General features: G+C 41.3%; 1 protein-coding gene across 3 annotated transcripts in view; it reads right to left on the reverse strand.

The window, feature by feature from the left end:
* Positions 1–12,515: 12,515 nt before the first annotated feature.
* The window catches only part of LOC121276870 (versican core protein-like), a 228,990-nt gene continuing 215,310 nt past the window's right edge, over positions 12,516–26,195 (reverse strand). For 2 of the 3 annotated variants that reach the window (XM_041185461.1, XM_041185458.1), the window contains 3 exons: positions 17,385–17,567; positions 13,751–13,890; positions 12,516–12,912 (listed from right to left, as the gene is read on the reverse strand). In XM_041185461.1, the coding sequence (XP_041041395.1) occupies positions 13,766–13,890; positions 17,385–17,567 (308 nt within the window). In that variant the 3' untranslated portion in view covers positions 12,516–12,912; positions 13,751–13,765. The remainder of the gene's footprint in view (positions 12,913–13,750; positions 13,891–17,384; positions 17,568–26,195) is intronic. The other variant, XM_041185460.1, reaches the window with a different exon arrangement.

Raw genomic sequence — 26,195 nt, forward strand, 5'->3', positions numbered from 1 at the left:
TGGGGAACACTTCTATAAGCCATCTTGCAGTACCACTACTCTCTGTTTCTTGTCACTCAGCCAATTTCGTGTCCATCTTACTGTCCCTCTAATTCCATGAGTTTACTCAAAAATCTGTTGTGTGGCACTTTGTCAAATGCCTTTTTGGAATCCATGAACATCACATCAACATCATTACTCTCATCAACCTTCTCTGTTACCTCATCAAAAACTCCAGCAAGTTAGTTAAATACGACTTGCCCTTAACAAATGGATGAAGGTTTCCTTGGCAGTTTGTCTGAGATACAGATTGAGGAAAACCCCACTACAGAGCTGGAAGTAGGCAGTCTTTGTGATGGAGAGGACAGGGGGGCAGTGTGGTACAGATGGTGTTAGAAGCTCAGCTTAAGGATCCATAAGATACTGAGGATGCAAAGAATCTAGCTTAACCTGAGATACAGGCTAGTAAAGGGAATGGATTTGTACGGCATTTGTGTAGTATTTTACTTTTGCCCTTTGCTTGCAAACTAAGCTATTGATTTAAAAAAAACTTTACTTCCTCTTTTTGGAAATTAAAACACTTTAGCGTCCTGAAATATAATGGCCTTGGAGATCTAGAAACATAGAAACATAGAAACTAGGAGCAGGAGTAGGCCATTCAGCCTTTTAAGCCTGCTCCACCATTCAACATGATCATGGCTGATCCTCTATCTCAACGCCATATTCCAGCTTTCTCTCCATACCCCTTGATGCCTCTTATATTCAAAAATTTATCAATTTCTCTCTTGAATTTACTCAGTGACCCAGCCTCCACAGCCTTCTGTGGTAGAGATTTCCACAGGTTGACCACCCTCTGAGTGAAGACATTTTTCCTCATTTCAGTCCTAAATGGCCTGCGCTGTATCCTGAGACTGTGTGGCACTTGGTTCTAGGCTCCCCAATCAGGGGAAAGATCCTCCCTGCATCCAGCCTGTCTAGCCCTGTTAGAATTTTATACGTTTCAACCTGATCCCCTCTCATTCTTCTAAATTCTAGTTAATACAGTCCCAGTCAAACCAACCTCTCCTCATACGACAGTCCTGCCACCCCTGGTATCAGCCTAGTGAACATTCAACACACTCCCTCTATGGAAAATACATCCTTTCTTAGGTAGGGAGACCAAAACTTCAGCAATACTCCAGGTGTGGTCTCACCACGGCCCTGTATAGCTGCAGTAAGACATCCTTACTTCTGAACTCAAATCCTCTTGGAGTGAAGGCCAACATATCACTTGCCTTCCTAATTGCTTGCTGCACCTGTCTATTTACTTTCATTGTCTAGTGTACAAGGACCCCTAGATCCCTTTGTACATCCACATTTCCCAATATATCACCATTTAAATAATAATCTGCTTTTCAGTTTTTCACACCAAAGCATATAACTTCACATTTATCCATGTTATACTGCATTTGCCCATACATACGACTTGTCTAAATCACCCTGAAGCTTCCATGCATCCTCCTCACAACTCACAACCCCGCTCAATTTTGTGTCATCAGCAAACTTGGAAATATTGCATTTGGTTTCCTCATCCAAGTCATTTATATATATCATGAATAGCTGGGGCCCAAGGGCTGATCCCTGCGGTACACCACTAGTCACCACCTGCCATCTGGTAAAAGACCCATTTATCCCCACTCTCTGTTTCCAGTCTATCAACCAATTCTCAATCCATGCCAGTATATTACCCCCAATCCCATGTGCTTTAATTTTGCTCACTAGCTTCTTTTGTGGGACCGACCTTATCAAAAGCCTTCTTGCAATCCAAACATGCCACATTCATTGGTTCTCCCTTATCTGGCACAGCAAGTATTGGAAAACCATACAGGAATTAATGGAAAGAAAAGTGGCATTTTTGTTTAAGGTAGAATTCTACCTTTTATTGAACATTATGTTAACTATGTACCATACAGGCTTAGTTTGAGTCTCTACATAGAACTACCTCTCTTCATGCTCTGTTGTCATGTGATCTTCCATCACTGATGATGTAGACTATATATTTACATATTTAACATTAACCCTTTATACTACACCTCCTCCCAAATCTCTGTCCCAATAATAGATTATTTACATTATCCTACACCTCCCCCAAATGTCTTTATCTCTGGTTATGTTATGGTGGCTTCAACAATCTCCTGGACCTTGTTCCGAGGTCTCTCGAAGATTGCATAGGATTCAAGTTCTTCATGTTCTCTCTCGAACTCTATAGAGTAGTATGTGAATCTTAAGGGACTATTGGTTTTCTGTTCAGGTTATCTTCCTGATCATATGGATAGTTAGTCCATTCCATTGGTCATCTTCTTCTTGTAGATATAAGTGCACTTCTGCTTCTTCTCACTATCCCATTTTCAGTCTCTACATGATAAGACCTCAGATTTTGTGTCTTTTCCAGTACTTGGCCTTCTTGATTCTGGTCTCTAATCCAGACTGATTCACCTAGTTGGAGTTCTAGTGAACCATGCACTCTATGGCGTTGATTGTAGTTTTTGATCCGATTTGCACAATATTCTCCTTCTCCCTTACTTTCTGTGTATCAGTTGCTTTTAAAAATGGCATGAACATATGTGGAAGAACAGGAAGTCGAGTCTATAGTCGTCTTTCCATCAAAGTTTCTGACGGAGCTGAACCATTCTGAAGCGGTGTGGAATGTAGCTCAACAATGCTAAGTTGATACCATCATTTACAGTTCTTATGCCTCTTTTGGCCCCTCCATTTTTGCAGGATTCTCTAATTTTAACACACTGTTCATCTGCTTTTTGTGCTTGTTGGATTTGATGCAGCCTCTGTGTTGTTCTTGGTAGGAATTTTGTAGTCAGTGAGGTATATGACTACGTCCTCAACTAAATTTATGTCCTCCTGTTCAGACTTCTCAACAGGAATGTGTGACAATGCATCTACAGTTATTTGTTGTTTTCCTTAGATATATTTGTCTATCAGTTTCTTGCTTGATGGAAGTTTCTCTTCCATGTAAAAGACTGGTGGTTTCTTCACCTGCTGTTCATGGGAAGTCTTCTGCCTAGTTTTCTCTAGGTTTTTATATGGTTCTGTTAGGTTTTGGTGCTCCCACTTCAGGGTATTTGTTTCAGTCTCCTCAAGACCTCTGAATAATTTTTGTTATTCTGTCCTAAATTCTGTTGATTTTTCTGGGCTTCCCAATTCATCAGCTTTATTCGTGAGTTGTGGATCTCTGCAAGCTGATAGACTAAACAGTGAACTTTCTTAGTTGTGGATCACATTGGTACTGGTAATAGTTTTGAAGACTTGTGCTCCAGAACCTGCCACACCCCTATCCAGTACAACTACAACACTGACATCTACCTGACAATGTGGAAAATTGCCCAGGTAAAACCTGGACAATAGTCTGGCTTGGACTGACAAGTGGCAAGTAACATTCGTGCCACACAAGTTCCAGGCAATGACCATCTCCAGCGAGAGAATCTAAACATCACCCCTTGACAGTCAATGGCAGTACCATCACCGAATCCCCCACTATCAGCACCCTGGGGGTTACCATTGACCAGAAACTGAACTGGTTTAGCCATATAAACATTGTGGCTACAAGAGTAGGTCAGAGGCTAGGAATCGTGCAATGAATAATTCACCTCCTGACAACCCAAAGCCTGTCCACCATCTACAAGGCACAAGTCAGGAATGTGATGGAATATTCTCCACTTGCCTGGATCAATGCAGCTCCAGCAATACTCAAGAAGCTCAACACCATCCAAGGCAAAGCAGATCACTTGATTGGCACCGCATCTACAAATATTTATTCCCTCCGCTACCAAAGCACAGTGGCAGCAGTGTGTATCATCAGTAAGATGCGCTGCAGAAACTCACCAAGGTTCGTTTGACAGCACCTTCCAAACCTACGACCACTACCATCTAGAAGGACAAGGGCAGCAGATAGATGGGAATGCCATGAGCTAGAAGTTCCCTTCCAAGCCACTCACCATCCTGAATTTGAAATATATTGCTGTTCCTTCACTGTCGCGGGGTCAAAATCCTGGAACTCCCTCCCTACTGCACTGTGGGTATGCCTGCACCACATGCACTGCAGCGGTTCAAGAAGATAGCTCATCCCTTCCTTCTCAAGGGCCATTCGGGATGGGCAATAAATGCTGGTGTAGCCAGTGATGCCCACACCCCAGAAATCAATCCAAAAAATCCTGTTTCTGTGATTTCTCTTCCTTTGTACTGGACTTTAGCTGTCAACTGTCCCTTGATGTTCAATTGAGTGCCTCTTGGACTGTGGGGTCTTATGGTCGATGGCTAGAGGAAGCCTTGTTTTAACCACTGTTCTGTGTCTGACAGAAGTGAAACCTCTGCTCCAGTGCCTAATTTCAAGTTTGTTTTATATCTGTTGACCTTAATATCTGAGCTCTAATAGTTTCCATTTGATCTTGTAATTTCTCCCAAGAATGGCACTTCATTATTGTTTTTGTTGCCAACTTCTTGAATGGTAGATGAATCTTGTTTCTCCTTGATTTTTGTGTTAGGTGTTTTTTACTATGGCATACCAATTTAAAATGACCTGTCTTTTGCAGGAATAGTATTCTGCATTTTTGACAGGGAATTCTCTACCCTGTGCAGCCTTTTTCTGCATCAATGAGAACACTGAATAATGGTGACTACCCTGCCCTCTTCACTTTTGCCTTGTTTTGGATTGGGTGCGCTGTTACTTCTATGTCCTACAAACTGCATTATATCAGGTGTTTTTCTCCACAAGATTTCTTTTTTGCCTTGAATAAAAATCTGGTTTTGCTTTCAAGAGGATGGAGAAAGTGTGTTAAAGTCTCTTCCAAGACTCCTATAGCAATGTGATCTTGAATTAATTTGTCTTTTAGGGCTCCATATTTGCAATTCTCAACTAATTAATTTGGAATTTTAATGAAGGAATCTACATGCTCTCCCAATCTTTGGGTGTGTCTATTGAACTTCACCCTCTCTGTAATGGTGTTTCTTCAAAGTCTATAATAAGTGTCAAAGGCTTTGATAACGTCTTCATATGTCATTGCCCCTTTTATGCCCTGTCTGTCGATTACATAGTTTGCACTACCACCTATGGCATAGAATAAGGTACTGACCTGTTCCTTGCTAGTCTTTTCTTCTAATCCCGAATATGTTCTGTGCACGGTAAACCTATGGCACCAGCTCTGCCACTTCTCAGCTTGATCCAGGCCTGTTGTCATGTAATTTTACATTACTGGTGATGTAGACCATATATATATTTAACATTAACCCTTTGCGTTAGAGGGTCAGCAGGACAATGTGGAAGGAGGTGGAGAAGGCAGTGAGGGGCAACCCTAACACCCAAGACCTTAATCGAGTAGACCGAGAAGTTTAAAACCTCACAAGGTCAGCAAAGTTAAGTGTGATGACCGTAATCAGGGCCACGATTTTCAATTGTCCATGAGGATGAGAACAGGAGCAGGTGTGCTTTAAATGTAGTGCTCCTGGTTGGCGTCTCAGTTTCCTGGTACGTTTGGGATGTGCAGCTATTTTCAAAGCAGGGGCAGGGGCAGGAGGAGCCAGGAACCACTTCATCTCCATGTCCATTAAACAGGCCAGGGAGGGCTAGAAGGTGATTTTCAATTCACAAATCGCCAAGCAGAACAGTCTGGTGCATGTAAGTGCTTTTGTGTTCAACATGGAGAACAATTAAGTGATAATTTTATTTGGAAAAATTTTGCTGTTTGTGTTTTTGTGTGCGATCGGATGTAGTACCTATTTGTTGGCCATTTTCCTGTGCATGCAGTGAGGCACCTAGCCCTCCAATCTGCTGCCTCCTCTCTTCTGCAAGGCAGCAGCAGGCTCTGTCATGTCTGTCATCTGTCTTTGACAATCATGCAGCTCCCACCTCCTGGTAATGTCACCGGCCCAATTAGGATATCTACATTTGAAGATTGCATGAGGGAGTGATGCAGATGTGACCCGCAAATTATCCTGGGGCGGGTTCCTGGCCCTGGATTAAAAACACCTGCTCTCTACCTATATTTTAAATTTATGTATTAGCCAATTTATATTAGCCCCAAATTTAAGGGTAAGAGCCTATGAACTAAATCACTTGGAACAAATACATTACATCACTGGAGAATGCTGCAATGAATGTATGCCCTTTGGAGAACCATTTTCTTGAAGGAAACTCGCTGAGTGAAGAGATACAAATTCTCCAATAGCCACATGACCCAGTAACTGAAAATATTTAACCATTTTGTTCTTTTTCAGGAAAAAAATTGCACTTCATTTCCAGGAATGATAAAAACAGGATGATTCATCCATTAGCCCTATGCGAGTTGGAGGCAATAGCGAAAATACTGGATTCACATTTGACTAAGGTGGTGGCAGAAGAAGGTACAGGAGGTTAACAGTTAGTTTGTACAGAACAAGTACAATGCGCAGAAATAAAAAAAAAGTTTTCAATTTCCTGACACTTGTACCCTGAAGAGATTTTCATATTAGCAGAGCTTATGGAGACAGTAGATTGTGGGAAACTCTTTGTATTTCTCTGTGATTTTCTCTTCAAAGGAGCTGGAAGCTGGAAAGAAGAGAAGCAGAGGGAGATAAACTGACCAAATAGTGGGGCCCTCAACAACAGGAATTCATGCACACCATCATTCATCCTTTCTCTTTCACCCCATCAGCCCATACAGTTTAACTCGTGAATATAGGTAGTTGAGAGGGGGAATGGGTGGTGGGCTGGCAGACGCCTCTGCCAATGCTGGTACAGCGTTCCTGCCATGCCCCGATTTTATCCTAAATCCCAAGCCCCCACAGCCCCTTTACCTGCAGGCCCCCTCCTGAGGAGGTTCTAAAATTCCAGAGACGAAATCCAGACTCTGTTTGCCTGTTTCAGTCGATGTAAAACATCCCACTGGAAGAGTTTTACGGTTGGTGAGCGGGGGTGGGGCCTGCTCGCTGATGCATAAAATGACATAAAATGACTTGGGCGGGCATCCCGATGTCACCACGCATCATTTAGATTTTCAGTTTGGCGGACCTGCAGCTCCCTGCTGCGTGCCCGCCGAACTGTAAAAGGCCTATTAAGGCCTGTTAAAAACTAATTAAGACAGTTAAGTGAACTGCCTGTCCAACCTTAAGGCGGCCTTTACATTTTTCACAGAACCTCATCCACAGGCGAGATGAGGTTTCATGAAGTGTTTTAAAACTCAATAAAAATTATTTAGAAAATTCATTGACATGTCCCAGCTCGTGTGACACTGTCACATGAGGGGACATGTTTTAAAAGTTTTTTTTCCTTTATTTAAATTTTAAAACCTTAAACTGATATCCCTGATATCTCTGTGTGAAAGAGTGCAAGCCCTGACTCAGGGAATTCCACCCCCCCACACCCCAACTGCCCACACAGGGAGGGCTCAGCGCTTCTGGAGGAGTGTCACGCTGCGTGAGCCTTAATTGGCCCGCTCACATATAATGGAAGCGCGGACCCGATCGGTGCCCCCGATCGGGTTCGCACTTTCCCGCCTGCTCCCGCACAACCCCCCTGATAGGGGGGAAATTCAGCCCCATGACTCTATTTGAAGAAAAGTGACAGAATTCTCTCAGCATCCTGATTAATAGTGATCCTTCAACCAAAACAGATGAACTGGATGTTTACCTCATTAACATTTATGAGGAGTTGTTACCAGGTTTGCTTATAAAATTTACAGTGATGACTCTTCAAAAGTAACCAGATGACCATGAATCATGTTGGTGCATCCTAAGTATGGAGAGAGATGCAAATTTATTTTCCTGGTCTGTTCTCAGTTTTATTGCTGTGTATACTAAGTAGCCACATGACCAATGTAGATATTTCTTTAAGAGTCTTTTGTGCATATTGTACGGCCAGATTTGACCATTGAGCAGTTTCCAAAGAGCTGGGATGCACTTTCATAGCCTAAGTGTACCTCAACTAGGCATTTGTTACTTGCCTATGTTTGAGAGTTTCCACGGGTCAGTCTCTCTAAGGACTGAGGCATCCCAGAATTTCTGCACTAACACTTTGGGTTTTCCACAATTCTGTAGTATGGTTAAGTGGCCCATGTTCCTTTGTTCAATTGTTGCCAAAGGCTACTGACAATCTTAGAAGGGAGGTATTACCACTAGACGAGTATAGCAGAGCCCCAGGGGAATGCTTTGGGGACCTGGTTTGAATCCTGCCATGGCAGATGGTAAAATTTGAATTCAGTGAAAATCTGGAAATAAAAGTCTAACGATCACCATGAAATGATTGTTGCAAAAACCCTACTGGTTCAGTAATGTCTTTAAAGAAGGAATCCTTACCTGGTCTGGCCTACATGTGACTCCAGATCCAGACCCACAGCAATGTGGTTCACTCTTAAAATGCCCCTGAACAAGGGCAATAAATGCTGGCCTAGCCAGCAATGCCCCCATGAATAAATTTTTTTAAAATTAAGTCCGGACCAGGACCCAGAACTGGACTCCCAGGAGCGACTCACTTCCTTCATTAAATCATCTAGTTTACCAAGTTCACTAAGAAGCCAGGGTCAAGAAACTTCTCAGAGGACATATTTCTCTCCTGGTCCCAGGCCCATGTGCAGTCTTCATAGGGCATTACTTGGTCTGGCTCCAATAGAATCCTGTATCCAATGTGCTCCCTCTATCAGCTGTTGGCATTAAGGATTTTCAGCATCTAATGCATACTTTTGAAATGCTATTACTTGCCATATTCTTGTGTTTATCATCTTTATTAACCAAGAATTGTTTGCAGTTCCATTTTTACATTGCTATAGTCAGAGGATAGGAATCCTGCAGCGAGTAACTCACCTCCTGACTCCCCAAAGCCTGTCCACAATCTACAATGCAAATGTCAGGAGTGTGATGGAATACTCTCCACTTTCCTGGATGAGTGCAACTCCAACAACACTCAAGAAGCTTGACACTGTCCAGGACAAAGCAACCCGCTTGATTGGCATGCCATCCACAAACATTCACTCCCTCCACCACTGACGCACAGTACAAAATACAAAGCAGAAACTCACCAAGTCTCCTTAGACAGCGCCTTCCTAACCCACGACCACTATCATCTAGATGGACAAGGGCAGCAGATAGCTGGGAACACCACCATCTGGAAGATCCCCTCCAAGTCATTCACCATCCTGGCTTGGAAATATATCGCCGTTCCTTCACTGTCGTTGGGTCAAAGTCCTGGAACTCCCTCCCTAACAGCACTGTGGGTGTACCTACACATAGGCCGCAGCGGGTCAAGAAGGCAGCTCACCACCACCTTCTCAAGGGCAATTAGGGATGGGCAATAAATGCTGGCCTTGCCAGTGTTCACATCCCATGAACAAATTTTTAAAAAACTTCAAGTCATGAAATTTTTCCCTGATCTCCAAGTCATCGTTAATGTGCTGAACCCATCCACAGTCAGGAAGCAAGGCAATGAATCTGGTTAAAGGACAATCCACTGGCCTCATAAAAGTTAACTTGCTTTCCATGGAACCTAACAATAAAGTCAGGATAGTGTCAAGAAATGGGTTTGAACTTTCGAATTTCATCGCACCTTAGCTGTATTTATGGACCTTTCACAAATGGTGATCAAGTTGCTCATTAGCTGCTTGAGAAATGTAAAGCTACCCATCACGGCAGACACAACCTGATTGATCTTTTGCAGCCAAGTGAGGTTAGTGAATTTGTGAGGCACTTATCTGGAAGAAATCCAAAGGCGCCAATGAGTTTCGATTGACAGGAGATATTCACATTCAGAAATGGAAGTCATTTATTAACTATTAGTGGATTCAATGGTAACTTTCAAAGGAGAATTGGATAAATTCTTGATGAAAAAGAATTTACAGGGCTAAGAGGAAAGAACAGGGAAATGGAACTAATGGAATAATCTCCAATGGACTGAATGGCCTCCTTCTGTGCTGTATCATTCTATAATTTCCATGATTCTATTTCTATAGACGCATAGAAGTTTTAGAAAAAAATTGCCATGCCATTTTCTGTCAATAGTTTGCTTTGGAATGTTATTTATTTTGTTCTGCCTTTTTATTTAGACTACAATATTCAAGAAATTAGCTCACTGTGATAGCATCCATCTAAGGCAGAAGTTAAATTCTTGTAACATTACATACACCACATGGTATTCAACCTATTGATGTTCCACTTTGAGTCCAAGAGCAGTGCATATGCTGCTGTCCAACTTATCTGAGAAGCAGCATTCACCAGTACCAATGATAGTGAGCGTTGCAGGCATGGCCTCAAAAGGTTATGTTATGAATCTGATTTTCCCCTAATGAGAAGATATCACACCTTGAAATGCAAGGAAATGGTCAGTCAGCAAGAACAGAGCTCTGAGAGAATTCTGAAAGCAAGTCTGATAAATATCAGCTCCGGTAGAGAATACTTATAATTGATAAGTAAACACAATCCCTCGAGCATGGACAGCTTATTGAATAGTAGCTCACCCAGCTTCCCGGAAAATCTTGCAGCCATAGGTAAGCAATAACATAGACATTCCATGGATACTTGGCAAAACCAAAGGCAATTTTGTGTTGATAATTTCTATCTTCAATTGGAAAGCTGAGGAACTTTTAGTATTGTAGGTGAATGACCACACATTGGTTCAAGGTCAAGTCGTTTTCTGGCCACATTGCTTGGATAATTTGAGTTCATGGAATTAAAGCCAAAGGGAACAAAAAAGAAGAAAAATATAAAAACAAAAAACTGCGGATGCTGGAAATCCAAAACAAAAACAGAATTACCTGGAAAAACTCAGCAGGTCTGGCAGCATCGGCGGAGAAGAAGAGTTAACGTTTCGAGTCCTCATGACCCTTCAACAGAACTGTTGAAGCAGTTCTGTTGAAGGGTCATGAGGACTCGAAACGTCAACTCTTTTCTTCTCCGCCGATGCTGCCAGACCTGCTGAAAAATATATGTCTGGTAAGAGAGTATTAGGAAGTAGGAATGTTTTAAAACAACATTGCTCCAACAAAGACAATTGTATAAGGATACCTAACACAGGCAAACTGCAAGAAGAAATGGTTTATGATGTTCAGGTCAATGATCTGAAAGATCAGCTTAGAGTGTGAAGTCATACACAGGTTAGTTAGGGACATTGGATTTGGTTGGATTTAAGAGCTCTTGTCCTACTATAAATCAGTGTGTATGATATCATAAAACCATGTAAATATACAAACAGAGAAACGGTGTGTGTGTTTTTTTAATTTTTAGAAGTAGAGTAGGGTTGCCAACTCTGGTTGGATGTCTTCCTGGATGTTTTATCACATGACCTCCTTCTCCATTGGCCTTGCCCCATCATTGGTTGCCCAACAAGTCCATTCTCACAGGACACCACCTCCCTACGTTAACTGGGAAGTGGACGGACTCTTCATTACCTGATTGAATGATTCTTGACTGTCAAATTCCAATATCTCCAATATTTTTATAACTAATCAAAGGAAGAGTCCAAAGAAAACGAAGACAACATCCATTTTTTTTAAGTCCTCTATTATTTTTCTCCCAAGTTGCTCACAACAGTGTCCTGAAGATGAATCATTAATTCCTGGAGACTCCAGGGCAATCCTAGAGGATTGGCAACCCTACAGTAAATTAGGACATAAATATGCAAGAAAATAACTGAGCTCCACTGTGTCCCAACACTGCAGTACAGCCAGAGGCTTCAGATTATTTTTTAATAATGCTCTTCAAGTCAGTTCTATCAGTAGGACTAATGCATGAAAATAGAAACAGCATGATCAAGATTTGTTTTGGTTTCTTTGGTGAACCACAGCATGTAAAAAAAAGTAACAAAAGGTTTTCAGTATTTCGTTCACAAATACCCAAACATTCACATTATACACTATACAAGTTAAAATATAAATACAGTATTGTCCTGTGTGCATTGTAAAGAATAAAAATCATACAGAGTGATTTTTGTTGCTGCTTATAAAAAGAAAGAGAAGACCGAAATGGTTGGAATAACCAGCATATTTTCCTCTAGAAATGAATTTACTGCAATGAAAAATTTGTTGCTGACCAGGCTAGTATTCATTTTTGCAAGAGGTCTTTGTTCTTACCACACGTTAACCACTGGGTCTATAGGTCATTTAATTGATTTCTTTCCCCCAAAATCTCTCCATGACTGAATTTAAATCAATTAAATTTGGTTCCTCTCATTATAATTTCTAAATAGCATCTAATACAATTTTGCCACATATATCCATAAATTTGAATGAAAATTAGACCTCGAGAATATAAAATACATTGTCTTGAAATTTGAAACAAAATGACGTACTTAGATCTTTTCCCACAGTGCAAATTGTAAAAGCCCGTGGTGCTTAATACAGACTCCCAAGGGTTAACAGCAGAACTGTTACAAAAATATATATTTCAATTCTTCTCTGTCCTGTCCTTTCAAAGCAAATAATAAAATCCCAAGAATTAAACTAAGTTGCCATACATTATCACTAGCATATGCTATACAGCTGCCACATTCAGACATAAACATTCATTTAAAAAATGCACTAAGATGGTTATATATACAAAAATTAATTTATTTTTTTTGTTTTTTTTTACAAAAAAAAGTAGGTTTATATTCACCCTTAGAAAAAGGCAGCTCCATATTGTAGTGTGGTTAGTGAGGGCTGCAAAAAGCTGCCATATCTGACAAAGTTAATATATTAGCACTTTGACCTCAGAAAGAACCAAATGGCTTTTGGGTAGGTCATGTAGCGTCCTTTTGCACTTGCTATTCTGATTGCTTGTTCCAGGTGAGTTAAAGAGCAGCTTCACAATGCAGTCTCTGGGCTTGATCCCACCTTGCATCCTTAGAAATACAATACGCAGGGGTCTTGTAGCTGTAGAAGTGAAAGATCGATTGAGGAACGGAGTGTTGAATGTTTTTGAATCAGACAATTAATCATCCAGGCTCTGCAAAAACAGTTTCCACTTACATTAATGGGCCATAAGCGTTTCCATTCTCCGCTCACGTAAAACTGCTTATTATAGAGATCAAAATAGTGTATTTGGAGCAGCAATCAAAATGGTGCTCATGCAGCCACCAGATTACTACAAAGCAGCATGTTAACACCTTCATTTCCCTTCATACAAAATACTTGCAACAATGTAAAATGTGGCAAGAAACTAAATTAAAATATCCACTAGGGGGCACTGAAAGAACAGCTAATCATTTTATCATATGCCTGAAATGAATGCAATAAATAGTGGTGTGTTTTTTAATTTTTACAATATATTTCAAAATTAGCTCGGCAAGGTGAAAAGGCATGACTGACATGTCAATTTATATTGGTTTGCAGAAACTGCTGAAAGAAACGTAACTACTTGCATATGCTGTAATAAACAGAAAACTAATGACATTAAAAATGGTGAAAAGGTGCAAAAACACACTAAAATACTTTATAGTGTTAAAATACTGCAAATGGATGTGTAGCGTATGCACATATAAATAAAAGGTTTGTCCAAAATTTGCAAGACAACAGCGGCACGAGATTTGTTGAATGTAAAATGCTGAATATCGGAGTTATGAAATGGATGAACAAACAAAAGGCCTCAGTTTCTTTTACTTTAACTTATTCAGATCATTTTGAAATGAATGCTTTGCAATCTTTAATTATCACATTTTTGAAGACACTGCTGTTTGATCTCCCCCTACGTGTTTTGTTTTTTAAGAAATATTCCCCACCCAATGTGTTACTACAGGCACTTTTTGGAACAGATCTGGCTCGAATTGCAAGGAACAGTTTCCCACCATTCAGTGGTATGGTCAGTGCCCTGAATGGAATTTCCTGATCCAGCGATGATGGTGCCTAATGGGGTCTTGTGAGCTTTTCATTCCTTTTCGGTACAATCCATGAATATACCTTCGAGAGTTTCGTTGATATGTGGAAGCTATCAAGCACAAAAAGAACATAGAAAATTAATATACACAACTGCAATGACTCGGCGGAGTGGACAGATTTCAACAAGAAACAGATAAACTTTATTACAGAGAACTTTTCAAGGTGCTACATACTTGATCAGGACTCTCGTCAGGAAGACCCACCCCACCTCCCATTTTGCCCGTGCTTAGGGCTGATTGGTCAGAGCCTCCCAGAACATCACTGTTGCCTGTAAGACACTGGCACTGTGGCAATGTCCTTTACTTGAATGAATTTTACAGTGTATGTCTTTAATTTAGCAGTTGTCCGCTCCAGGTTTATTGGCTGTCTGTCTTCACTAAGGTACCTGAAAGTGTGCTCTCCCACCACTGTAGTTCAGGCACCTGTTATTAGTGGCTTCTCATTAACTCGGATTGTGACAATGATAAATTCGGTTTTCACAACAGTTACGTTATACAGGGAATAAACGTTGGTGTCGGCAGCTTCAGGTTCTGCTGCATTCTTTAACACAATCATGTTGGTTTGTTGTCAACCTTGGTGAGTAAGTGGCACTGTATGGCGTCATCCTTAACTCCACAAACTAATCGGTCCCACGGTGTTCCGTCAACTGCTTAATGTTCGCTACATAGGTTGAAACAGACTCTCCTGGGGCCCTATTTCTGGAATTAAATTTAAAACGCTGCATTATTTCTGATGGCTTTGGCTGGAAGTGAGTTTTCACGAGGTCCACAAATTCATTATAGGATTTAGAATTGGGCGTGCTCGGGGCCGTCAGGTTGCGAATGAGATTGTATGTCTTACTGCCACATACGCTTAAGAAGATGGCTTTTTGCCTTTCCTCCATGTTCGCTATGAAATAAAATCCGAGGCGCTCTACATACTGGCTCCAGTCTTCCATAGTCAAATCATAAGGATCAGTTCAGCCGAAGAGTAGCATGGCTGGTGAGTAGGCTTTTATTTTTCTTAAGGTTTGATGTACTCACAGTAACAAGGCGAGATATGCCTCAACATGCAGATATATTTTAACAAGAAACAGATAAACTTTATTAAAGGGAGCTTTTCAGGGTGCTACATGCTCGATCAGGTCTCTTGTCAGGAAGTCCCACCTCCCGGATTGCCTGCGCTCAGGGGTCATTGATTGGACAGCAGGAGGGGCTATACCTTCAGTTACTACAATTACACAAAAAAAAATCAAAGGGCTTGCACTCCCACAGCTATTGTTAAAATCAGGAAAAATCAGCCAGTGCTTTAAGAGAGTAAACCCACCACCTGTGCAAACACTGACCAAGTCCCATGCACAGCTCTTGACTTGCAGTGACACCATGCAATAGTTGGGATGCTGCAATCCGGCACAGTGCCTTTCAGCAAGGGAACAGATAAGTCAGCCAAATTTCCAGTTCCTGTCAATATTTAGTGACTCCTGCTAGAAAATGTGTGGTCATGGATATTGGACTTGGACAGAATAAAAACTTGATTAAGATGCCATCCATAGCTGTTGGCACTCACAATGAAGAATACCAAGTAAACCATTGGGAGTTCCATGGAACCATGGAACCACATCCCACCATGAGTATATGCCTTCTTAACAACATAGGACTGCAGATTTCCTACTGATATTTTTAAACCATCTCTTCTCAAGGATCTTTCTATTGGTAGGAAAATCAAATTGTGTCAGCATAAAAAGGAGGTGGCCATTTGTTGGACCAGCGACCTGGGTATATTTAATGGTTGGCGGGGGAGGGATAGCTTCAGTTGCTGAGTGAGGGGTGGGGGGAGCAGTGAGGTTGAGCACGCTGGAAAGTGTTTGAACTGCACCTAACTTTTCAAAGGTTTTTTTTTTGCAGCAGGAATCAGGCCTCAAAAGATTTTTACACTAGGCCCACCATTAGAAAAAGCCTGGAGATTTAAAGGGGCCTCTCAGCCCTTAGCACTCATTCCGAATTCTACAGCAGCCATTGCTGCCTCAGAGTTCGCGACCCTAAGTGGGGGTTGCAACACAAAGTTTGGGAAGTCCAGATGTACTGCATTCTGAGACAACAGATAGGAAATGGCCTACATTTTCTTTAGCTTCAAAACTACAGACATACTATAAAATTGTCGCAGTTATGGCCTGGATGAAATATTAACTTTATTTAGGAGCTAGAATCATCAGTAAAACTTGAAAGCCCAAACTAACTGCTGGCAATGACTTTATTAAGGTTAACCTTCCCAGAATAAATTCCAAAGGAGGTGCATGCTATAGCCCTAGCGGTGACAGAAATGTCATGGTACATGTTGGATTCTGTACATCAAATGGCTTGTAAACTTTCTAGGCAAGAAAGTATGGGCAATTTAATGACATCTATAATAAAACTAGATAAAAGAGTGAAACTAATAAAATCTACAACTGCTTAAGCAAGCTACAGTCCCATCGTAAATACATAAATAATTTATACTATACTTTTTTTGTATTTCACAATCTTAACTGAGTCACTTTAGTCAAAGGCAAATGCAAATAATCTACACATTCAGAGTCCTTTATTGTAATATTTCAACCAACTTTCATCGATGCCTTAGAGAATATTTTCTAAAAGACATTTATTATTTGAATGTTTTGACCCACCACAATTCCAGCACTATAGTTACACTTTTTAAAATGATTAAATACAATCGTATTTCTTAATTACTTTTGGCTCCAAGCCCTGTAGGGAGAATCATTCAACCTTTCTTCTCTATGATTAAGCTTCCAAACCAGCATTTGCAGGCAGCTGCAAATTATACTTTAACAATTAAAATAAGCATGATGAAAGGGAAAAGCAAGTCACTGTAGCTGATCTGTGCTTCCATCAGCCCTGAGTATTCCATGAGGGTGTGGGTTGAAAAATCAACTTTGTATTAGGCAATAATTTCTTTACTGCCTGCTCAGACCAAAAAAAATCTTCTTGCGTGAACTAATAGACAGCGGCAGAAAGAGATTTAACAATCTTCAAGAAATTAGCAACTTCAAGATATTTGAATATTGTAAATTCTATCTACCAAGGTGGCATGGTTGGTACATGAATTCAAGATGCTGAGTCCAAATCAAAGCATCAAATGACAAATGTGATATTGGCTAATGAGTGAACTGGTTACCCAATGTTGGACATTTGGAATAGGAAGAACTTTATTTCAGTGGGGGAAATCTATCTTGCCATAAACCTTGAGAAAACAACTGGTCACAAAGCAGAACTAACCACTGCCGTTTACAAGTAATGCTCCTGAACACCTCATTGCAGAATGGCATGCAGTTGTAAAAGGGAAGAAGTGATTGATATAAAAATAGCTGGCACTTGATCTCTACTCAATGCTTACACTGCTCCAGAAAGCTAACAGTTAAATATAGTCTGATGAAGCATCTTTTCTAGAAAATCCAACAAGTATATGTGCAAATGTTTTAAACATGACATTGACCTTTTCACCTCTTCTATCTTTCCTTCTCTGTTTTCCTCACCTTCCCCCCACTTGCAAAACATTGACAAAACTTACGTGTTAAGCAGGCAACTTTTGGTTTATCCCAGTATCCATTGGTTCGACACTTAATGATTGGAAAGTGGCGTTGGATGAAGCCGGCACTGCAGTGGTATCTGATCATAGAATTTATTTCATATCGAGGCTTCATCTTTCCAAACGTTCTAGCATTTTTCACAACAGGAGGTTGACCGCAGGCAACTAAACCAAAAGAAACAGGATGTAAATAAAAATGATGACAATTTATTTGTATGTGAATAAATTTGCTTCTTATTGTGTAAAGTAATGGCAATTGTTTAGTGTATTAAATTTCAGCGCTAAACAGCATCGACAGACATAAGTTCAAGCCATGTTCCGCTCAATTCCTGATCAGAACTGCACCAGCTTTGGAGCAGCTTAACCAAGGCTGTGGCATCTTCCAGCAGTGAGGAGATAAAATCTGAGGAGATGATTGTCATGAGTGACAGTCCTTTCAACTACAAGGTGTGAGGAAACGGAGATGAGAAACAGAGAATAGCAAGTGAAGGCGGTACTCAATGGAGTGCAAACCTGTACCATGTCATGTTAACTCAACTTTAAGCTATGTGATAACATTCATGCATTTCTAGTTGATATTTTGTTTCATAAAACATTCCAGTGGAATTTACAGTCAAGTGTTTTTCACTGTTTTAGATATAGTGCAAATTTTGTGTAAGAGAACAATTGAATGGACTTAACCATTGTTGTTTCTTTACTACAATTACACAGCTTTTCCTTGAGCCTTTTCCATGCTTGGCTGATGCTCTGTAACTACAAAGCTGAAAAAGGAAATCTTTTTATTAAGAGCTTTCATCTCACTGAGGAGGCTTCAGGCCAATTCACATCCAATGACCTGCTCTGAAAACTCTGTTCACATTTTGACAGTTGTGACAATCCACATTCTAAAACATCCAACAGTATTCGAAAAAAAAAAAGCAAATTCAGCCTATCTCCCAATGTTAATGGTTCCTTTAAAAAATTCCAGGATCTGGATCTGCAATTTTGCCAGAAACTAATCAGTTTTTCCTTGGCCCTTACCCTATCTGTGTACTCCATTTTGTTGGAATCATCCATTAGTTTTTCAGATAAATTGGCTGGGATTTTAGACTCATAGACGTTAACAGCACAGAAGGAGGCCATTGGGCCCATCGTGTTCGTGCTGGTCAACAATGATCTGACTACAGTAATCCCATTTTCCAGCGCTTGGCCCAAATCCCTAGAGGCTATGGCAATGCAAGTGAATATCGAAATACTTCTTAAATGTTATGAGAGTTTCTGACTCAACCACCCTTTCAGGCAGTGAGTTCCAGACTCCCACCACCCTCTGGGTGAAAAATGTTTTTCTCAAGAGGGCATAGAATGATTATCTAAATAGAAACAATGTGCAGGGTTACGGAGAAAAGGCAGGAGATTGGTTCTAAGTTAAAATGCTCAGCGAGCCGGTGCAGACACGATGGGCTGAATGGCCGTCTTCTACACCGTAATAATTCTGTGCATTCTCCTTTTATCTTTCTACCTCTTACTTCAAATCTATTTAAATCTGGTTATTAAAAATATGGAACACTTCACAAATTTGGGTGTCATCCTTGTGCAGGGGATTCCACTATGCGCACACAGCAAGCCAACCAAAAGTCCATTAACTTTGGCGGGACAGGAAGATCCCGCTGGTTGGAAGGGCCAGAACATTCTGGCCATTGTTTGCAAACACACTGACTAACAACCAGGGATAAAAATATTACCTCTGCACACCTTCAGTGACAGAGGTAAATACAAAGAAAGATTCCCCTGGAACGAAACATATCACCTGTAAAGTAAAAAAGATTTATCTCTGTGCAGTTTAAAGGAAGAATTTGATTGCAATACTTCAATTTATCACAACATCTGATATGTCACACATTACTTAAAATTCTCATTCGCAAACTTTCCTTATAACATTCCCTTTGCCACAATGCATTTTTCCATACCTCCTAAAGATTCCTCTATGGAAAGCATTGGCTTTATTCTAAAACATAACCCTTCAGGTTGTAATGTGGACTGTGTAAGAGAAAAAATTTCTAAGATTTTTCAAGCGGGAGAGCCAATCAGAGAATCAGGTACAGAACCGATTCAGGCTTCTTGGATTTAATAGAGGCTTCTTTAAATTCACTAAGTCTACAGGCCTGAATATTTTGTTCATCGGGCATGTGCGATCAGTGGGCCCAGAATCGGATGGGAAATGGGCCTCTGGCAGCTTTCCGCCCCTGATCCTGATTTCATGCTGGCTGGCCAATTAACGGTCAGCCAGTGTCAAACACAGGTTGAGAAATGCTCAGCGATGCCGGGGTAGGGACGGGAAGAGGGCAGGAGCCAACCTAATTCACGCTTCTAGTGAACTCCCTGAAGGCAGGCAGCTGCCCCAGGGAGCTGCAGACCTCCACAGAATAAAAGATAAAACAAAAACGCTGCAAAATGTGTAAATGCAGCACAATCAAGCACCTGAAAGCACACCTCATAAAAAATCAGTCCCCAGATATCTTGTTATTTTATTTCCCCACGGAGAGATCATTCCCACCCTGGATCAATGTTTGAGCAAAAATGTGAATGCCGCCTGGGAGAATGGCCCATCCGCCAACCTTAAATGTGAATGGGCCATGTAAAATCACTGTTAATTGCATTGATAATGGCCTTAATTGCCCACTTAATTGTCAGCGGGTGCGCTTCCGGCTGCGTGCACCCCCGCCAAGCAAAATATTGCGCGGGTGTGCGATGACATCAGGACGCTCGCCCAACGTCATCTTGCGCAATTTCATGTCTGTTAGGGTTGGGTATGCACCTGCCCGCTGAACGTAAAATTCTGGCCTACGTTTTTCGGAGATATTTCTCAGACAATGCTTTTCAATGAGTTTGATCTCGGGTCCTTGAAGGTAGACTGAATGGAATCTCAGAAGAAAATTAGATAACACAACACAAGTGTAGTAATTATGGTTTTATTTAGTGTGTATTGTACTTTTAAGAATAATATTTGTTAGGGAGGATCACTTGACATGTAGTAACCAATAGGAGAGTAGAGAAGGCTACCTCTGCAGTCAGTGTAGAGATAGAGTTGGAGTTAAAAGCACACGTGTAGTTGCTGCTGAATATATTATAAATAAATTTAATGTTTCCACTCAAGAAGTGTCTGCAGTTCAATTCTATTACAAATAGGCAACTCGGCCACCCTATAAAACCTGGCAATGAGGATAAAACAGGATTGAACAGAAAAAATCAATTTAGAAAGAAATCGACACCATACCTCGCTCAGTGATTGGAAATAGCAAGCTCCATTAGAATTTAAGAAGTTATCCACTCTCAAAATACCACAATTTGGGAGGATTGATCCTTTTGAACCAGCCACAGGTGATTGGTCTCAATGCACAGAATGCCTCACAGTCTTTTCTCAAATGAATGAAATTACAGGGGAAGAGAAGAGGCGAGCGATCCTCTTGAGTACTTGTGAGAGCAAAACCTACAGTCTGATTTGAAGTTTGACAGCATCTAGTGCCCCAGATTTGAAAAATTTCAATGAATTGCTGGACCTCATGAAGGGACATTTTCAACCCAAGCCCTCAGTCATGATTCAGAGGTTCAGGTTTAATTCGTGAAATAGAGTCTCGGGTGAGACAATTGCACACTATATGGCAAAGTTGAAGCAACTAATGGAACATTGTGAGTTTGATATGACACTGAACGACATGCTCAGAGTTCATTTAGCGTGTGGTGTGGAAGAGAACACCATTCAGAAAAGATTATTGTCTGAAGTGAATCTGGATTTCAAGAAGACGATAGAGATAGCACTGGCCATGGAAAGACAGGGTGCACAAAATGACGCTGACCTCCACATCGGGCAGGAAACCTCAGCCGAAGGTGATGCAAAAAATCAAGACCCTGCTGAGAAGCAGGAAGCAGCCTCATTAGCCGAAGGATAAAGAAAAATAACTTAGCAGTGAAATTAAAGAATAATTTTAATAGAGGTGGAAATAATCAGTCTTTTAGTGATTGGCTTTTAAAAAAAATCAAATGCTATTAATGTCACAGAAATGGATATATGATGAGGCAGTGCAAGAGTGCAAGAGGACTTGTAAACGGAAAAAGCCCACTGAAATCTACAATGTACAACAGCCTGAAACAACAAATTCTGACATTTATTTGTTGTTTAATCTGAAAGTTGAAAAGACAGAGCCAATATTTGTCACAGTGAAAGTAAATAGCAAATCACTTAAAATGGAAGTAGACACAGGAGCATCCATTACCGTAATTGGGGAGCATACTTTCAGATATTTGAATTATGGTGAGCATCAATTAAGCTTGGAACGAACAACTGCCAAGCTAAAAACACATAGGGATGAAGGCATTCAAGTAAAAGGCAGAAGCAGAGTAGTTGTCCATTATGGAAGCCAATCGGCTAGGCTACCAGTGTTGGTATTGAGCGGCAAAGGACCAAGTCTTCTAGAGCGAAATTGGCTAAGGGAAATCAACCTTGGTTGGCCAATGACATTCCAAAAGGAAGCTGGAAGTGTTCCTGTTTTGAAAAAGGAGTGTGTGAGCACTCAACAACCTGTAGAAATGCAGGCTGTCTTAAGCCAAAACCTGCAAAATCAGCAGAAGAAACGCAAAGAGACCCTGCTTGATGACAGAGCTCAAGACAATCTTCACAGAGAAAAAGAAAACCTGTTGAAAGACCTTCACACACTATGGCCAGGATTTTCCCCCCATCGAGGGCAAATTTGAAGGGCGGGCGCACTTCTGATCGGCGCCCCCGTTGGGGGCACAGCGCCATTTAACATGGGCGGGCCAATTAAGGTCCACCTAGCATGACGTCTGCAAGGAAGCACTATGCGCTTCCTGTGCGGGTTGGGGGGGGAATCCTAAAATCAAGAGTGCGCTCTTTCGAGCATGCGCACAAAAGAGCGCACTCATCTCCCTGAGGCTAAGTGCAGCCTCAGGAAGATTGGCTCTAAAAAGCTAAAAATAGCAAAATAAAATTTCCCTAACATGTCCCCTCATGTGATATTGTGAGTCCACAATTTTTACAAGAACCTTATTAAAATTTTTAAAATCCTGCATGAAACCTCATCCCACCCATGGATGAAGTTTCATGCTTTTTCTAATTCCCACTGGGGCTCCTGGCCTGCCTGGCAACCTTAAGGTTGGATGGGCAGGTACACTAATTAGTTTAATTACTTTGTTAACCATTGACAGGTCAGCGGGCGCGCAGCTGATTTTGCTGCGCCCCTGCCTACCGGAAATTTTAAATGGGGTGCGGTGACGTCGGGAGTTCCGCCCAACGTCACCACGCATCATTTTACGCATCGGCAAGCAGGCCCCGCCCCCCCCCCCGACTGGAAAATCCTGCTCTATAAGATTCCCTCAAGTTAAAGTTTGTACCTCTAGAAAAGTAAGAAGAGAAACAGAAAGAATTCAGCACTTCTCTGAAGAAACTGAAGAATCAGTTGGCAGAGAAGACACAACAATGTACAATTTTCCAGGACACAGCAAACAAATACTAAAAAAAAATGGAAGAGCTGAAGAATCAGCTAAATGAAGCCAAAGAGACTTTGGAAACAAAAGTCACAGAATTTTCCAAGAAGCAGGCAGATAATGAAATTTTGAGAGACTCAGCCACTGAGCTCAGACAAGTTGAGCTTGCACCTGAGAGAAGTCTGGCCAACAGTAAAGGCAAAAAAAGGCCGAGATTAAAGTCTGCACTTGAAGGACGAAGGCATACAAATATACTAAATAGGGCCTTAATTCTGGCAGCTTACGATTACCCTTTCATACATAGGCCTAGCAATCATATCGCAAACGCCAATACCCTTAGTCGTTGCCTTTACAAGAAAATGATGAACACTTTCCAGTTCCACAGGAACTTGCTTTACTGTTAAATTTCTTAGATTCCTCTCCAGTGTGTGCTTGACAGATTAAAGATTGGACAAGTCAGGACCCAGCCCTATCTCAGGTACAAGAACAAGTGCTACATGGTTGATGCCAAGACCCCATATCCGATGAAATGTAACCGTGCCTGAACAAAAGTCAAGAAATAACCAGTCAGGGTGGCATCCTATTGTGGGGTGCACAGGTGATAGCTCCTCCAAAGGGAAGGGATCCACTTTTAATTGAACTATCCAGTGCCCATCCAGGAATTTCCTGAATAAAGACAGTAGCACACAGCTATCTATGGGGGCCTGGGATGGATGGCGAAATAGAGAGTTTAGTAAAGCACTGTGTGCCATGTCAGCAACTGCAAAACTTGTCAGTGACAGTTCCGTTACACCCATGGGAGTGGCCAGGTAGACCCTGGGTGTGGTTATACATTGACTATGTTGGACCTTTCTTGAGAACAATGTTTCTGCTCATTGTCGATGCCCATTCAAAATGATTGGACATATACAAGGTGAAGTCACCAACATTGAGCGCTACAATTGAGAAACTACATCAGAGTTTTGCCATTCACGGACTACGAGAAATAGTCATTGCAGATAACAGCACGGCATTTATGAGTGCTGAATTTCAACTGTTTATCAGCCTCAACAGTATCACTCATGTGAAGACTGCACTATACCACCCTTCCTCAAATGGACTGGATGAAAGAGTGGTTCAAACGTTCAAGACAGGCATGAAAAAGCTAACTGGTGATTCCTTGGCAACAAAGCTAGCACACTTTCTTTTTCATTACAGTACTCCTCACACAACAACAGATGCCACAACTGCAAAGTTATTGTTGAAATGCCGTCTCAGGATGAGACTGAGCTTAATAATGCCGAATTTAGAGGGGAAGGTGGGAAGGGGTAAGGGAAGCCAGAGAACTAGATGTGACTGGCATAATCATGAGAGTAAATTTACCACAGGAGAGTAGGTATATATGAAAAACTTTGGGGAAGGACCAAAGTGGTTATCGGGTGGAATAAGTACAGTGGCTGGACCTCTATCTTAGAGGAGGTGGAAGGCCGGATTATCCATAGGCATGTGAACCATTTAAGGAAGAGAGAGACAATTCATCAAGATATGGTTCCACCAGTGACCATGACGGGGTCTGCGTTTCCTGTTGAAAATGCCCAACCCAGGACTGACATATCTGATGATCCTGTAGGAGCTGAGGATACAGAACTACAAGCACCCACCGAAGCACCTGATGTTCAGGTCACTCAGGAAAAGGAAGTTCCTGACAATGAATCCGAAGTTGTGGAGCTGCAACGTTCCACACATACCAGGAAACCACCTGAAAGACTGAACTTGTAAATTCCTTACCCAGCGTAAATATTATGTCATCTTCAAAAATATGTACTTGTAAATTTAATATCTATAGCTGAGTTAAAGGGGGAGGAATGTAGTAATTATGGTTTTATTTAATGTGTAATGTATCTTTAAGAATAATACTTGTTGGGGAAGATCATATGATCTGTAGTACCCAAAAAGAGAGTAGTGTGGGCTACCTCCGCAGTCAGTGTAGAGATAGAGTTGAAGTTGAAAGCACACATGTAGTTGCTGCTGAGTATGTTGTAAATAAACTTAAATGTTTCCATGTAAGAAGTGTCTGCAGTTCAGCTCTGTTACAAATAGGCAACTCAGCCACCCAACAACAACTTTCATAGTTGGCGAGTAAAGGGCTAAAATATGTATACATATATATGGGAGGCGGTTATAACACAGCTTTGGTATAAAGTTGCAAATCATTTATGATTTTCTATTAACACAAGGAGTTAACAACTACTGTAGAAATCTTTAATTATTGCTAAAATCCTTCTGTGTCTATTTAATGCAACTGTTTGATTATTAAAGTCCAAAACAAGGGCTAACATCGCATTATTCTGCTAATTCTGGGGTCATGGAGACACAGGCTACGAACAGCAACTGAAGTAAAGTTTAAAAAAAGGCTTTGTTATCCCTGGTACACTATGATATTTTACCTAAATGTCAGAGCAGGTGAAAGCACACTAAGGGCTGAATTTTATGGAAGGGTGCATTGCTTGCCCCAGTAGAAATGTCGAAGGGTACGGAGTGCGGGTTTTGGAGGTAGGGAGGCACAAAGGGTGGGGGGGTTATAATCTTAGGACAGGGTGACCCCAATGCTACCAGAACATCCTCCAATGGAAGTAACCCCCTCTCTTCCCACCTTTGCACTAACTTTGGTGGAAAAAACAGTTTTCCCACTGTCATTCACCTTCCACTGCCCATCCATTATTTGACCAATTAAGGGCCTCAATAGTCCTAAGGATGGGCGGGCTAGTGGATGCCTTACCCCACCCCCCCAACCCATGTATTATGGGGACAGGGTCAGTTGTGGGTGGGAAGGCGGTGGGATACCCACCTGTCATATTTTGCATGCCCCCCTCCGCCGAAAAACCAACCAGCAGATGGATGTAAGATCCAGCCCTAATGCTTATGGAGCTAATGCTTAGCAAGTAATGTAGCCTGAAACACATAGGCCAAAATCACTCAGAGTAAAACAATAAAAGGACCTAAAAACATCACAGTTCATACTCTTGATCATTAATTCCAACTTCAAATTGGCCATATTCGTCAAGTGAGGACAAGGCCAGTTCAGCTGCGATGCCCTCCACAGTTGAATAACCTGCTAACACTCTGCTGAGACTCAACACATGGAAGATAAACAATTGGTTGAAGTACTGTAATGATTGCCAGAGTCCCAGGGAGCCATGCTGTATCGAGTGTATGCCTTCAGGAGAAAGGAGTTCAACCTTATAGGAGAGTAAGGATGGAGGTAGTGAGTGAAAAATGTAGTTCAGACATAATAAGCAGAATATCGGGGCACTTTTCAACTTTTGCATTCCAGGG

The sequence above is a fragment of the Carcharodon carcharias genome, chromosome 4 (genome assembly GCF_017639515.1).
Source record: "Carcharodon carcharias isolate sCarCar2 chromosome 4, sCarCar2.pri, whole genome shotgun sequence".
Lineage (NCBI taxonomy): Eukaryota > Metazoa > Chordata > Chondrichthyes > Lamniformes > Lamnidae > Carcharodon > Carcharodon carcharias.